This window comes from Melopsittacus undulatus, chromosome 4 (assembly GCF_012275295.1).
Source record: "Melopsittacus undulatus isolate bMelUnd1 chromosome 4, bMelUnd1.mat.Z, whole genome shotgun sequence".
In the NCBI taxonomy this organism is placed as follows: domain Eukaryota; kingdom Metazoa; phylum Chordata; class Aves; order Psittaciformes; family Psittaculidae; genus Melopsittacus; species Melopsittacus undulatus.
Genome location: NC_047530.1, coordinates 37,690,089 through 37,702,253, shown reverse-complemented (window position 1 = coordinate 37,702,253; position 12,165 = coordinate 37,690,089). Strand labels below are relative to the sequence as shown.

Sequence of the window (12,165 nt, the reverse complement as noted above, 5' to 3'; positions counted from 1 at the left end):
CTTGTGACTCATCCATAGCTGAATCTGAATGGTGAATGTTATTGTTAACAACATCATTCTTTGGCCTACTTGCAACTGTGTAGCTATTATAATATTCCATATAATATTAAAAAAAAATTGTAAAACATTAAATAGAGCCAGAAATGTGTAGATATCAGATAACAGAAGTGTCTAACCTACATTTAGCAGAAGATTTGAGTGCTAAAGGCATCAGGTGAGTTAGCCTTGTATGAATCATTAAAATGAGTTACCTGAAGACATTCAGTGTTTTTTAAATAAGTAATTTCTTGTGGTCATTGTCAGTATTGCTACATGGTATAAACCTCCATGTAACTAAGTACATATATATATATATATTTAATTTTTTTTCTGTTTAAAATCTTAGTTTGCTATGCAGGCATCTTAAATGATTTTCTAACTCTACTTGATCTGTGTTACTATGAAAAAATTAAATTGCATTCCTACTTTTAGGAAATAGAAGCAAAAGCCAAATACTTGTAATTGATGTGGAACTACTATAATTTATTTTTTCTTATGTAGCTGGTGGATCTGGTCATTGGGATATTTACTCCAATGCCTTAATTTAGTTGAAGGGCAAGAAAAAAACAAGAAAGAGTTGCTCAATTGAAGTTGCTTTTTCATAGCAAATAGTTAAAAGACAGTGTTTTGTAATGAACGTTTGGGTGGTGGAAGGGTTCACTGTTCAAGGCAATTAGCTTCTGGGCTGCTATAAGGATGGGAAGATTTGAGATAAGCTGGATGTTTAAGTAACTTAAAAAATCTGGTTTTCTGAATATTCACACTGTTATATATACATTACTTTGGTTTAAGGACAAATAAGCAATAATCTGTTTTTTAAAAACCTGTATGGTCATTATTACCACTGATTATAGCTACACAGAGAGACAATTAGATATGCTAAAACGCAGTACCTCTAGGTGTACTTGTATGCTCAAGATGCATTGTAGCAGTCAGCAAGTTGTGGTTTTCCATGCTGAGGTGGGGATGTGACAAGGTCTGACAGAAGGGATGCACTCAGAGACCAGAAAGAAACTAACTAATCTGGAAATTAATTAACCCCAAAGGAGTGATAAGTACCAAATCTTCATTTATTTTAGACAGTTTTCTGTTCGTCCTAGCAGTTGTTCATTATGAAAACTGTATAATGTTTCCACTTGCAGCTTTATGGGAAGGGTTCTCTATGCAGTGTCTCTGGCATGATGTTAGGTAAACTGACATAATTGACTGGAAAAACTATGATAAAAAATATATACTAAGGTACAGGTAGGTAATAATTACTATATCAAATTAAACTGCTTGTGTATTCCAGATTCAAAACAGGATATAACAGTTGCATTGCAACTTACCTAGGCAGTCAACACTGAGGCACTGATTTCTCTGCCATCATAGATCTCAGCAACTGAAGTGGAGGTCTGGTGAGCTGAAATGTACCGCCCACCTCATACTATTTGTTCTTTTTCTTGCTGAGCCACCTACCTTTGCAGATAGTGGACTTGACCTCTGCAAGTGCTGTAAACTTATGCCTGTGTGCATGCAGCTTTGCAGCTGCTTTACTCATGCCTTAGTTTCTCTGTTCTACATTAAGCAAAGGTTTCTTGTTGCAAACAGGGTAAATGGATCTTCAAGAAAAGACACTGTTCTTGTGGAACAAGTTAATACTCAAATAAGAGAGAATTAAATCAGTGTTTGTTAAATTTTGTGTATATTTCAAGATTTATGTTTCTTTATGAATTCGTTTGTTTGGCTTTGTTGTTGTTCTTGTTTTGATGAGTCATAACTGATTACAGCTCTGGCCTGATGATTAGGTTTGCAGCTCCTCTGAAGATTTTTGTGAGAGGAGGGACTGAACTTCCGGAAGTAACGTTCAGCCGTTTCCTGCCTTTTGTCCGGTCTGCTGTTATCATGCAGTCTTTTGCTAGACCTGCAGAAAATGTTTCTTTACGCCTGAGAAACACTTCTCCCCAGCTTGAGGACAAGAGGATTGCTTTCCTACTTTGAACATCTTCCTAATTCATCTCTTGGGAGATGAATATTCATCTCAGTCATCTTATGTACCTGTGTTCTCTGAGCTCCTTATGAACTGTACAGAAATTCATCACTTTATGTGTTTCAGTTGGGGAGATTGGATTTTCGGTTGTTTTTTTCTTCAGTACTGCTGAAGTGTTTTGTGTGCTAGCAATATAGCTGCTACCAAAATATACTACTATGCTTCTATTATTCTGTTCTGTGAAGAACCATAAAGTGGTTTATATTGTATCACTCTATTCAGTTTTCATACAATAATGTACAAAGGTGAAATAAGAATAAATTAACATATAAAGGCAACAAAGTTGACATCAATTGAGGTAAGAATGGAGGGGTAAAAGCTTTAGGCTAATGTGAAGAGGAAGGAAGCCTTTCTTTGGGCTCTTAATGACTTAAGGTATGGTTCAGTGAGGGGCAGAGAGTTCTGAAGCAGTTAAGGAAGCCCAGAAGCGATGACTTAATACAGAAAGTGCTTGAGAAACAAATGCCAACATTCAAAAGAGACTGCAGTATGGATTTAGGAGACTGTGGCTAAACATCAGCTTGGCAGATTAGAAGGGGAGCATGCAGAATTCTGAAACCTACAGATCTCAAAGTTTTTTGGAGGTGCCTGTGACAATCAGAGAGGATATAGTCCTCTGTCTTTGGGTGACAGCAGTCTTACTATAGCATCCTGAAAGTCCCTAGCTATTTCGACTGCAGAGTTTGATGATGACTGAGAGGAGAGATTTGCAGTACTGCAGAGGGAAATTATGAAAGTATGAATAAAGATTTTAGTGTAGGCAGGGTCGAGGTAAGGATTCTGGCAGTGTGCCAGAGATGGTGTTAGACATATTGACAGGGGAAAGGCAGGGAGAATGCATAAGCCCAGGATGAGGAATGACTTGAAAGTGTTAGTTTGCTCCCAAGGATAGACAGTAAATCTTAGTTTATTGGCACCTAATACTCCAAGGTCCATGTATACCGTAACAGATAATATAACAGTATATTACACAATAAGAAAAGACTTGCCAGAGAAGGAAAGATGCCAGCTGTGCCACTGTTGTGATACCAGAGTGTGAAAATATTAGAATTTTTCATATTTAATATCAGTATGCCACACTGATAGGAAGCAGTGTGATGGTAGAAATAGCCTTAATGGATCATTACTTTTAACTCTGTGTCCTAGAAGAAACTTACTAGTGTCTCATAATTCCGAGCTTTAACAATTACTTTTCCATTAAGCAAGTACTCAGAATGCAAAGCAAATCACTTTGTTGCCCTGTTTAATTATGCAGGGGTGAATGTGAAAACACATAACTTTATTTCATTCCTTAAAGTATTCATTTTAGCAATCAAAAGCAATTTAATGTTGTGTCTGAAGAGTAATATAGACCTTATCCAGAGTAATCCAAGGTCAGTGGAGAAATGTTGATTTTAGGAGATGCTGGCAAAGGCCCATGTAAGTGCATCTAATAGTGTCATTCCCTGTCAAACTTGTTTGTTAAACATACTGGTTACTTCTGCAGCTCTAGTGGAAGAAGTTTATTCCGCTCAACGGGAACGTGACAAGGCTGTCATGGCAAGGCTTAGGTTAGCCAATGAAGAGAGAGATGAAGCATTTCTACGAGTCCAACATTTAGAAGAGTGTCTCAAAGAGTAAGTATACATTTCCTGCCCTGTGCAAAAAGTTATTGTGCCAGTCTGTGACTGTCATAAACTGTTTGACAGCGATTATATGGGAAAATTTTGCACAAACTATTGTAGCATACCAGGCTAGTGCTAGTCATACTGTCTACAGATTAATTTGTTAGCCATCCTATGAGACCATATTTTTTCTCTGGAGACTGAGAGCTAAGTGAATAATTTTGGTCACAAAAATTTAAAATATAATCAAAAGCTTTGGTATTGATTTATTCAGGCATAAATAAGACAAATGTGACATGTCATAGGGATCTTTTGACAGAGAATACCAGAATGTCAGTCAGAAGTTGCAATGTATAGGAAATCAATCAAGCCTTTAAGCCCACTAGACATTTCCTTCAGTAAAATTTCTACTCATGAAGGGGGTGATGTAGTAAAAATGTATGGATTTTTTCCTTCAGTGTAAGAGCAGTTTGTAAGGCAATAAAGATATAATTAAAACTTCACAGAGTTTTATGTATGCCATGTTAACACAGCAAAAAAAGTCAATTTCATGTTAAACAAATCTGTTAAGTCAGGAGAAGATCAGAACTGTTTCTTACTTTAGGATATAGGCAGCTCTGAAACTACTGTTTGCCTCTCCATGTAATTTTTCTCCAAGCTGTGGTCATCTTGGTTACCATCTATGGTAGTCCTTCAAAGTCTAAAGTGGCTGAGAAATTTCACCTGTCTTTCTGCCAAAAGATATACAAAGCAGAGAACTTTTTCATGGTAGGAAACTTTATAGGTGCAGTTGTTAGTCAACTAAATGGCAGGCAATTATGTTTTAAGTAATTGATTCAGCTAAGAACACTCCTCTCTGTGGCAGAAAACCGGTCATCATCTTTGGACTACTTTGGTAGGCAAGGCCAGAGAATGTTTTCTAAATAAATTTCAATAATCTGCACATAGTTTGTGGACTATTACTCTGTGAATTTACAAGTTGCTAGAGTTTGTCACAGCCTGTAAATATGACTCAATGGCGGGATTAGAAGATTCCATTCCCTCATTAATTAGTGCAGTTTGTTAGAGTAAATGTCTATACAGGCATATGTGCATCTGAAATCTTGCTCTGTACAGCAATATCTGAGGAAATTACAAATGTGCTTGAAATTCCTGTAAGAAGCATCCTAACTGCGAGCCTTACTCCAGTCTTCCCAATTTCTTCTGTCACTCTTCTGATTCTGTGTGCTCCAAGAGTAAAGAAAGCAAGAAAGTTTTGTATGGCCCCAAACATCAAAAGAAACTGTGTAGAAGCTTTTAGTATAAGTTCAAGATCTTAATTATTAAATAATTATTCTGGTTGACAGACCTAGCCAATGACTTTTGGTTTTCTGGAAGAAATCACAGGTTATTCAGTGTGTGAGAGGTGCATTGTTGCCTGTTCTGCTGTGGAATCCATAGACATACAGGTGGCAAGTCTTTACACACAAATCACATTTTCACTCCTCAATCCCTTCTGTCTGCTTTACTCATGTACTGGAAGACCAACTCAATTCTAAGCAGAAGGATGAGAAAGGAGAAGAAACTCAGTTTCTTTGAGAACATGCATTCTACCTTCCCCAAAAGAGCATCATTGCAGAAGGCACTGGGTACCCAGGTAATGACGAAGAAAGTACTTGCTCCAAGGACAGGGTCAGCAATTCCCCTGGCAGGCTGATAGCTTAAAGCCAAGCTATTATATTTTATTGCTATCACCTAGAAAACAGCAATTGTTGCTGTCATCCACTTGGGTGCTCTTTCTGATGCTTTATAGAGAGGACTTGCCAATTCACAGTCTCAGAATTGGCATAGGTGATTTCCCTGTGGAGAACACAAACACAACAGGTAAAAATTACAATGGACTAACCAGGACACTAGACCAGGGACAAAAATAATTTAATTCAAAGGTTATCCTTCCCAGACTACATGTGTACTGTTCCAGTATTTTCCAGGGTTTCCCATTCTGTATTACAAAGACCAACTGTGTGGAATGGCAGGTCATTGGGAAGAGTCATACCCAGAGAATGACATTTCTTGTTATCATTACTGGTTTGTGGGGCAGATGGGAGGTATTTATTCTTTATTTCTTTTCTTAAGAAAGTTCTTTGCTGTTTTTGAAATTTTGGGGCATTACAGAGCCGAGAAGGCAGGATTGCCTCCATCATAGTCAGCTGCTTTTCTTCTTGTCTACTTGTTCCAAGTTTACAGGATGCTTATTCATGCAGTTGTATACCTTGCAAACAAGAAATGGTTGAGGGGAGCCAAGATTCCTGCTAGAACACCAGCCTGTCTCCAGCACTCAGGCTTTTCTGAACATTGGGCATCTTTACTAACTGTGGTAATATCTCATCTGAGGTGACAAGACTTGCATTTCTGTATCTGCCTGCATGTCTGCCATTTTGCACTGGGAAGAGAAAGCCAGGACTGTGACAGAGAAGAGTCAAATTGAGGCGCTACATTCTCGGAAGCAGTCAACCCCATGAGAAGATTACTTTTCTCAGCCTCTTTGTTCTAAATAGTTTATTACTGTGGCTGAATGGAATTGTTTTTGACTTTACCTTACCACTCCACTAATCCTTTGGAAGGAATAGAGGTGATGCGATGAGCCATGAAGGACTTGGTTTATTTTATTCAATTTTGGAGTTCCTTCTGGAATCTTGGAACTTTTTCAACTACCACCCTTAATACTTTCTGCTGATTGTTCAAAAGGTCAGGTTCTCTGTCTCAGATGTGAAGCACATAGAGGTTTGGGGTTTTTTAAAGATCATTGTCTACTTGTGCTTCATTCATCAAGTTCTAGAGCACAGGTCAGTCCTTCCATCTGCTTTGCACTTATTCTAATCAGAGATCTTTACAAGAAGGCAGTATTGAACAGCCTGCCAACCTTTATCAAATGCTTTAATACTTTCTTTAAATTAGCAGCTGGAGCAATTCTGTTGTCACTAGCAGTAACAACCAAAATTCTTTCAGTCCTGTTGGCCCTAGGCGTTCTGTTAGCAGAATGCATGTAGAAATGGGGGGGTAAAAGAATTCTTGTTTACTACATGAGATCTAAGGGTTGCTTTTTGCCTGTGCACAGCACAGGGGCAAACACACAACAGGCAGCAGGGCAAACACAGTTCCGGATGCTACTGCTTAAAAAATACCATCAGCTAACAAGGTGTATGTATACCAACAGACAGACCCCTTCTGGCAGTAATATGCTGAAGGGCTATACTTTCAGTAAAAGTTCCTGTTCTTTTTTCCAACCCCAATCTCCCTAGGGTGTTTTGCTTACGCAGCCTGTTGGTCAGCTGGGTGATTTTGTTGACCCACACTTTTAGAAGGGTAGAAGTCCTCCGGAGAGGCCAGGTCAGTCCTGCCAATTTAGTTTGACAAATACCATTCCTTTCATTGTGAATACAAACTAGCTGGAGATCCATTTTTAAGTCCCACATGAAGTGGCACTTAGAGCAATGTAAAAACCTAAAGCAGGAACAAACTCTACAAGGAGCCAAGTCAAGGAACGAGTTCTGAGAATTTGGTCTTACATTTTTTTTATTTTATGATTTGTGTTATTTTATGAATACAAGTCAAACCCAGCAAAGGTTAGCTTTTATTTTGATTAATTCTGCTTCTACTGTATATGTTGGAGTACTTACTGTTTATGAATTCCATATAAATATACCAGCTGTTGTACACTGGTAGTACATTCTGAACTATTTATTTTTTATTTAAAGAATTAATTCCTGTACTGGTTGATTTACTATGCCTTATGTTGTGTTATCTGAAACTAATGCTTTAACGTAAAAGGTGCTAGTGTGCTGTCAAATCCTCTACGATGTTTGCTAGCTAAAATCTTGGCTTCAGAGCAGCACCTGTCATAGCACTGTTGAAAAAGTGTGTGTTGCTGTTTAGTAGATATTTAATGGTACTACATCTGTCTTTTAAAATATTGCATGCTAGTGACAGAGCTACTTTTAGTAGGAATCACCAGTAAGTAACTAGCAGTGGAGCAGTGAGGTAATTTTAATATGCTAATTTTTCCAGAAAAGAGGTCTCTTCCATTTTAAAATATGCATAAGTGTTTTAAATAGTGTGCTGTCCATATAACTAATCTTGGGTAAAATAAAATGCATACTATCTCATTATTACATTTTTGTGCTATTACTCACTGCTCTTTCATAGCCAGTGTTCAGTGCTGTATGACTAAATTCATATAATTTTTGTATTTGACAGGTCAATATATGTTCTGTTGAAATAGGGAAGAAAGTGCAGAGGGGAGAGGGTTGTTCTAGAATTAAATAAGGGTCTTGCAGAGAATTGGCTTAGCTTGCTATTTTATGCAAGATATAAAATGAAAATGCATCTAAGGAAACTTCTACTTGATTTTTTTCTGTGATTTGGAAGAGAAGGGTGGAAAAAAGAATTACTTTAAAATGAAACAAACAAACAAACAAAAAAAAGCACACCCACCCCAGAACTCTCCACAAAAGTCCTGTCCTGTTTTATTTGGGGTGCAGTAAAAACAACAAAAATACAAAGTGAGGTAAAAGTTGTAAGCCCAGAAATAAATACAATAAAAGCATCAGTCATTTCTATCACTGGGGAACTTTCTTCATCTAAGCACATATGAACAATTGATCCTTGTAGTCATATATAGCAGTAAACATTAATAACTTAACAGTCTGAAGTCAGTGCTGAAGATATGGAGCATTATTGAAAGATGGAGTCGAGCAGGTGGCACTTTAATATGTTCAGTGTCATGGTTGACTCTAAAGACTAGTAGAATGAAATTACTTGAGGTTCTAAAGATTTAAAAAGCGAACTCATTTTGCTGCACTAAGGAAATGCTACTGATCAGGCTTTCTGTGTCCCTTTTTTCTAGGCTAGAAAATATTAACCCTGAAGAAAATGACATGGTAAGCCATTCTCTGAGGAGATTTCTTGATGTCAGTCTTATATCTTAGAGGCTTAAGTTCAATTGAGTGGGTTTCAAGAACTAAGATGTGGGAAAAAGAAGAATTGACACACTAATAATGTACATCTTTGCTGCAATATGAAAATTCAATAACTTCACTCAGTCAATTTACAATTCACATGTGCCTATTAATTAAAACCCTATATTAAATAAAATATATTAAAACTTCATGTCTGACTAACATATAATGCTGTTGGTAGACATTACAGGAATTACTGAACAGAATAAACAATGCAGACACAGGGATAGATATACTGAAGAATGGAGCTATAATTCTGAATCAAATACACAGGACCAAAGAACGTAAAAAGAAAATAATAGCTGAGGAAATGAATGCGGTAATAGAGCAACGAGATGCTGCTTTGTATCAAGTAAGTCTCTACAAGTATATAATCACTCAATACCACTTTTTTTTTTTTTTGACTTTTCTCTATTGAAAATCTCAAAGAGAGCCCTTGTGGTAAAGGGGCTTATTAATGATTCACCTGAGCACTAGATGTCTCCTGTTTTTTAAAGCAAAATTGTTTTACTGTATGCAGTATTGGTATAATGCACTGGATAACAGCTTGGTCTCAAGGATTTGTAAAGAGTTATAAGTGGCAGGTATATACATTAAAGGAAGATAAGTAGTAAAACATGTAACAATGCAAGCAATTTATCTATCTGTTGCTTTACATTCAGAGATAAAAAACAGCATGTGGTGCTTGACTCTCAGTCGTTACACTTCTGCTACGTGACTTAAAAGAACCTGATGTCCTTTTTCTGCTCAGATGAATCATTCCCTGCCATTTCCTATTTTCACAGAACAATATTGTCTTCATTCTCTTCACCATTCAGTCTCCTTGCTTTTACCATATCATGGAAAAGTTTTTCTGCTGTGTTTCCCCACACATGTGCAAAGTTTTCGTTCTGGGATTTTAACTTAGGCGTAACTCAATAGACCAGGCTGTAGAGAGGAGCAGTCCAACTAGTGGAGATGTCTCCTGGGGAAAGGCAAGGATTTAGACTGGATGAAACTCCTCATGTATTAATACCAGGCAAGAAATTTCATCTGACTCTTCCAGTATTGAAAATTTAGATTTTTTTCATGTGAGTTACTAAAGTTTGCTTACATGTAACTAATTTCTATTAGATTTAAAGTCAGGTTTGTGATCCTGGATGCTATTGATAGTGTAGATTAAATTCATGTTGTATTGGAAAGTCTCCTGGTAAAAGAGTCTCTTCTACACACCCTGTAATTTTCAGTTTATTGCAGTTGTTGTTTTTGCATTCCCCTTACTTTAACCTTGAAAGCTCCAACTGCCTGGTGCTTAAAATATGTTGTGTCTCTATCCAGTATGCACTCCAAAGGCTGTTAATGTTGGAAGATGTTAATGGTGGAACTTTACTTTTTCAGTCTACTTTCTTTTGCTTTTGTAATAATGATGAGCAACATAACTACTGGGAAACATCCAACAGTCCTGCCAAAATTTTATGTACTTTCTTCTTTACACAGGGCATTATAAATAGAAAAACTTCCAGCAAGAGAGAAGGATCTTTTAGTACTTTTATTTTTATTTTGCCAGGTTTGCTTGTTTGCGGAGTGGACTTTCAGGCACACTTGGATGATAAAACTTCTGTGAATGTCGGAAGAATGTTGTTGTAGGGCATTTTAATATGCTTCTTAGTTGAACTGATTTTTAAGCAGCCTGTTTAAGGAGGCATTTTTCCCAAGTAATCAGCTTGGGAATTATTAAAGATAATTATTGAATATTTTGTGTTAACCTGTACTACTGTAATACCATTTGCATTTAATACCATTGGTCATGTTTTTTGTTTTCGCATATTTGATGCTTTTATGGCTGTAACTCTTGAACCTAGAAAATAGGTCCTTGTAATTGAAGCTACCATTTCAACCTGCATTTCTCACTTGATGATTCCTTGGGAATTCATACCGTACTTGAATTATTAGTAGTCTTTTGTTAACACTGCAATAGCAGTAGTTATTACAGTTCTAACAGCAAGAACAATAGGAGAGGGATTCCTACATTAGACCACAAAGGGACTAGATATAATTTAGGGGATGTATATGCTTAGCATAACAAATGCAAATTATTGGAATTTAAATCTGAGGTTGCCTCAGGCATTCATAACATCTGCAGGTTAAAATCTTTCTTTTTGGTGGAGGTGACATCAAATATGAGGGAGGGATTGATGAGAACAGGCTAAGACAAAGCAGAAATATAGTAAACCATTAGCGTGCTGTGTGTATCCTCTGGAAAAGGTAAGTAAGAAACAATAGTAAGAATTTGCCGAGTAAATGGTATAATCACTAACACAAAAGCCTTCACTACTTGAACACATTTCTTCAATTTTATTCAAGGAATAGGTTACACTCCTAGAGAATGGACACTATAAACTGTACAATTCCTATGACCAGGTAAACACAAATGCCTTTCAACTAGTCTTTGAAAGTGTTTTGGTTTGGAGTTTTTTGGTTGGGTTTTTTTTTTTTGTTTTTTTGGGGGAGGGTCAGTTTTGGAATACTTTTTCTGGTAGTTACACTATTAAATTATATTTAGTGGGGCTGCTTTGCAGCATACTTGACAATAGTTGGCTAGTTACGGTTCTTCTATTTGAATTTTACTTGAATATTTTTTTTTATTCTTCAAAAAAATAAAAACACTGTCCTTTTCAGGGAAAGGTCATGAAAATGTTGGGGTTTTTTTTTAAGCTGTAACACCAAAGAGCCTCTGCATATTTTTCTGAGATTTCAAATGTGCAAGTTACCTCTTAGTGGGAAGCAGATAGTGGCACTTCTATAACTGTATTGAGGTGTGCATGTGTATGTAATCTTAGATCATTCGCTAGATTGCTTAGCAAATATGCAAACTACTTTTTGTATGTGCAAAAACAAATAAAATGGTATAAACTCAAATATTTGATACTACTTTTAGTATGTATTTTCAAGTGAATAAAAAACAAACAACTAAAGCGTGGCTAAACATTGACATCCATCTTCTCCTGTACCAACCCCCTTAAAAAAACAAACTCAAATGTTTGGTTGTATTTGCTAAGATATGTTTGTTAGTTAACAGGTACTATGTTATACTGGGGAGTTTGAGCCTGGTTTATGACTGATCCTCTGAAAAAAAAATGGAAAAAGATGCTGGCTGTCATGAGAACTAAAACATCAGTCTATAGTGTTCAATTTTGTCTTAACCCATTCAAAGAAAAAATTAGTTGTTCAGTTTGTTGTACTACAGTTCTGCCTTTCTTAATTTTTTTTTCTTGCTTGAGTAACCCAGTTAGTGACAGACATTTAATGAAGGTTACATATGGCATAGTTACATTCTGTGATCTTCATAAAATATTTTTAAAGAAGTGGTTTCCAGCAGGAGGCAATACAGTGCAATGTCTCAACCACCTATTAACCACATCACACCTTCTGGACAGGAATGTTAATATAATTACAGCATTGGCAGCTGAAGCTGAGGCCTTGAATAAGTCATTACAATTACTTTTGGTTTAGAGAA

The 12,165-nt window shown here is 36.6% G+C and overlaps 1 protein-coding gene across 1 annotated transcript in view; it reads left to right on the top strand.

The window, feature by feature from the left end:
* MIPOL1 (mirror-image polydactyly 1) overlaps positions 1 to 12,165 on the top strand; it is a 158,611-nt gene that overhangs the window by 36,466 nt on the left and 109,980 nt on the right. The window contains exons 8-10 of the mRNA XM_013129022.3: positions 3,555 to 3,684; positions 8,558 to 8,591; positions 8,851 to 9,021. Coding sequence (XP_012984476.2) covers positions 3,555 to 3,684; positions 8,558 to 8,591; positions 8,851 to 9,021 — 335 coding nt within the window. The remainder of the gene's footprint in view (positions 1 to 3,554; positions 3,685 to 8,557; positions 8,592 to 8,850; positions 9,022 to 12,165) is intronic.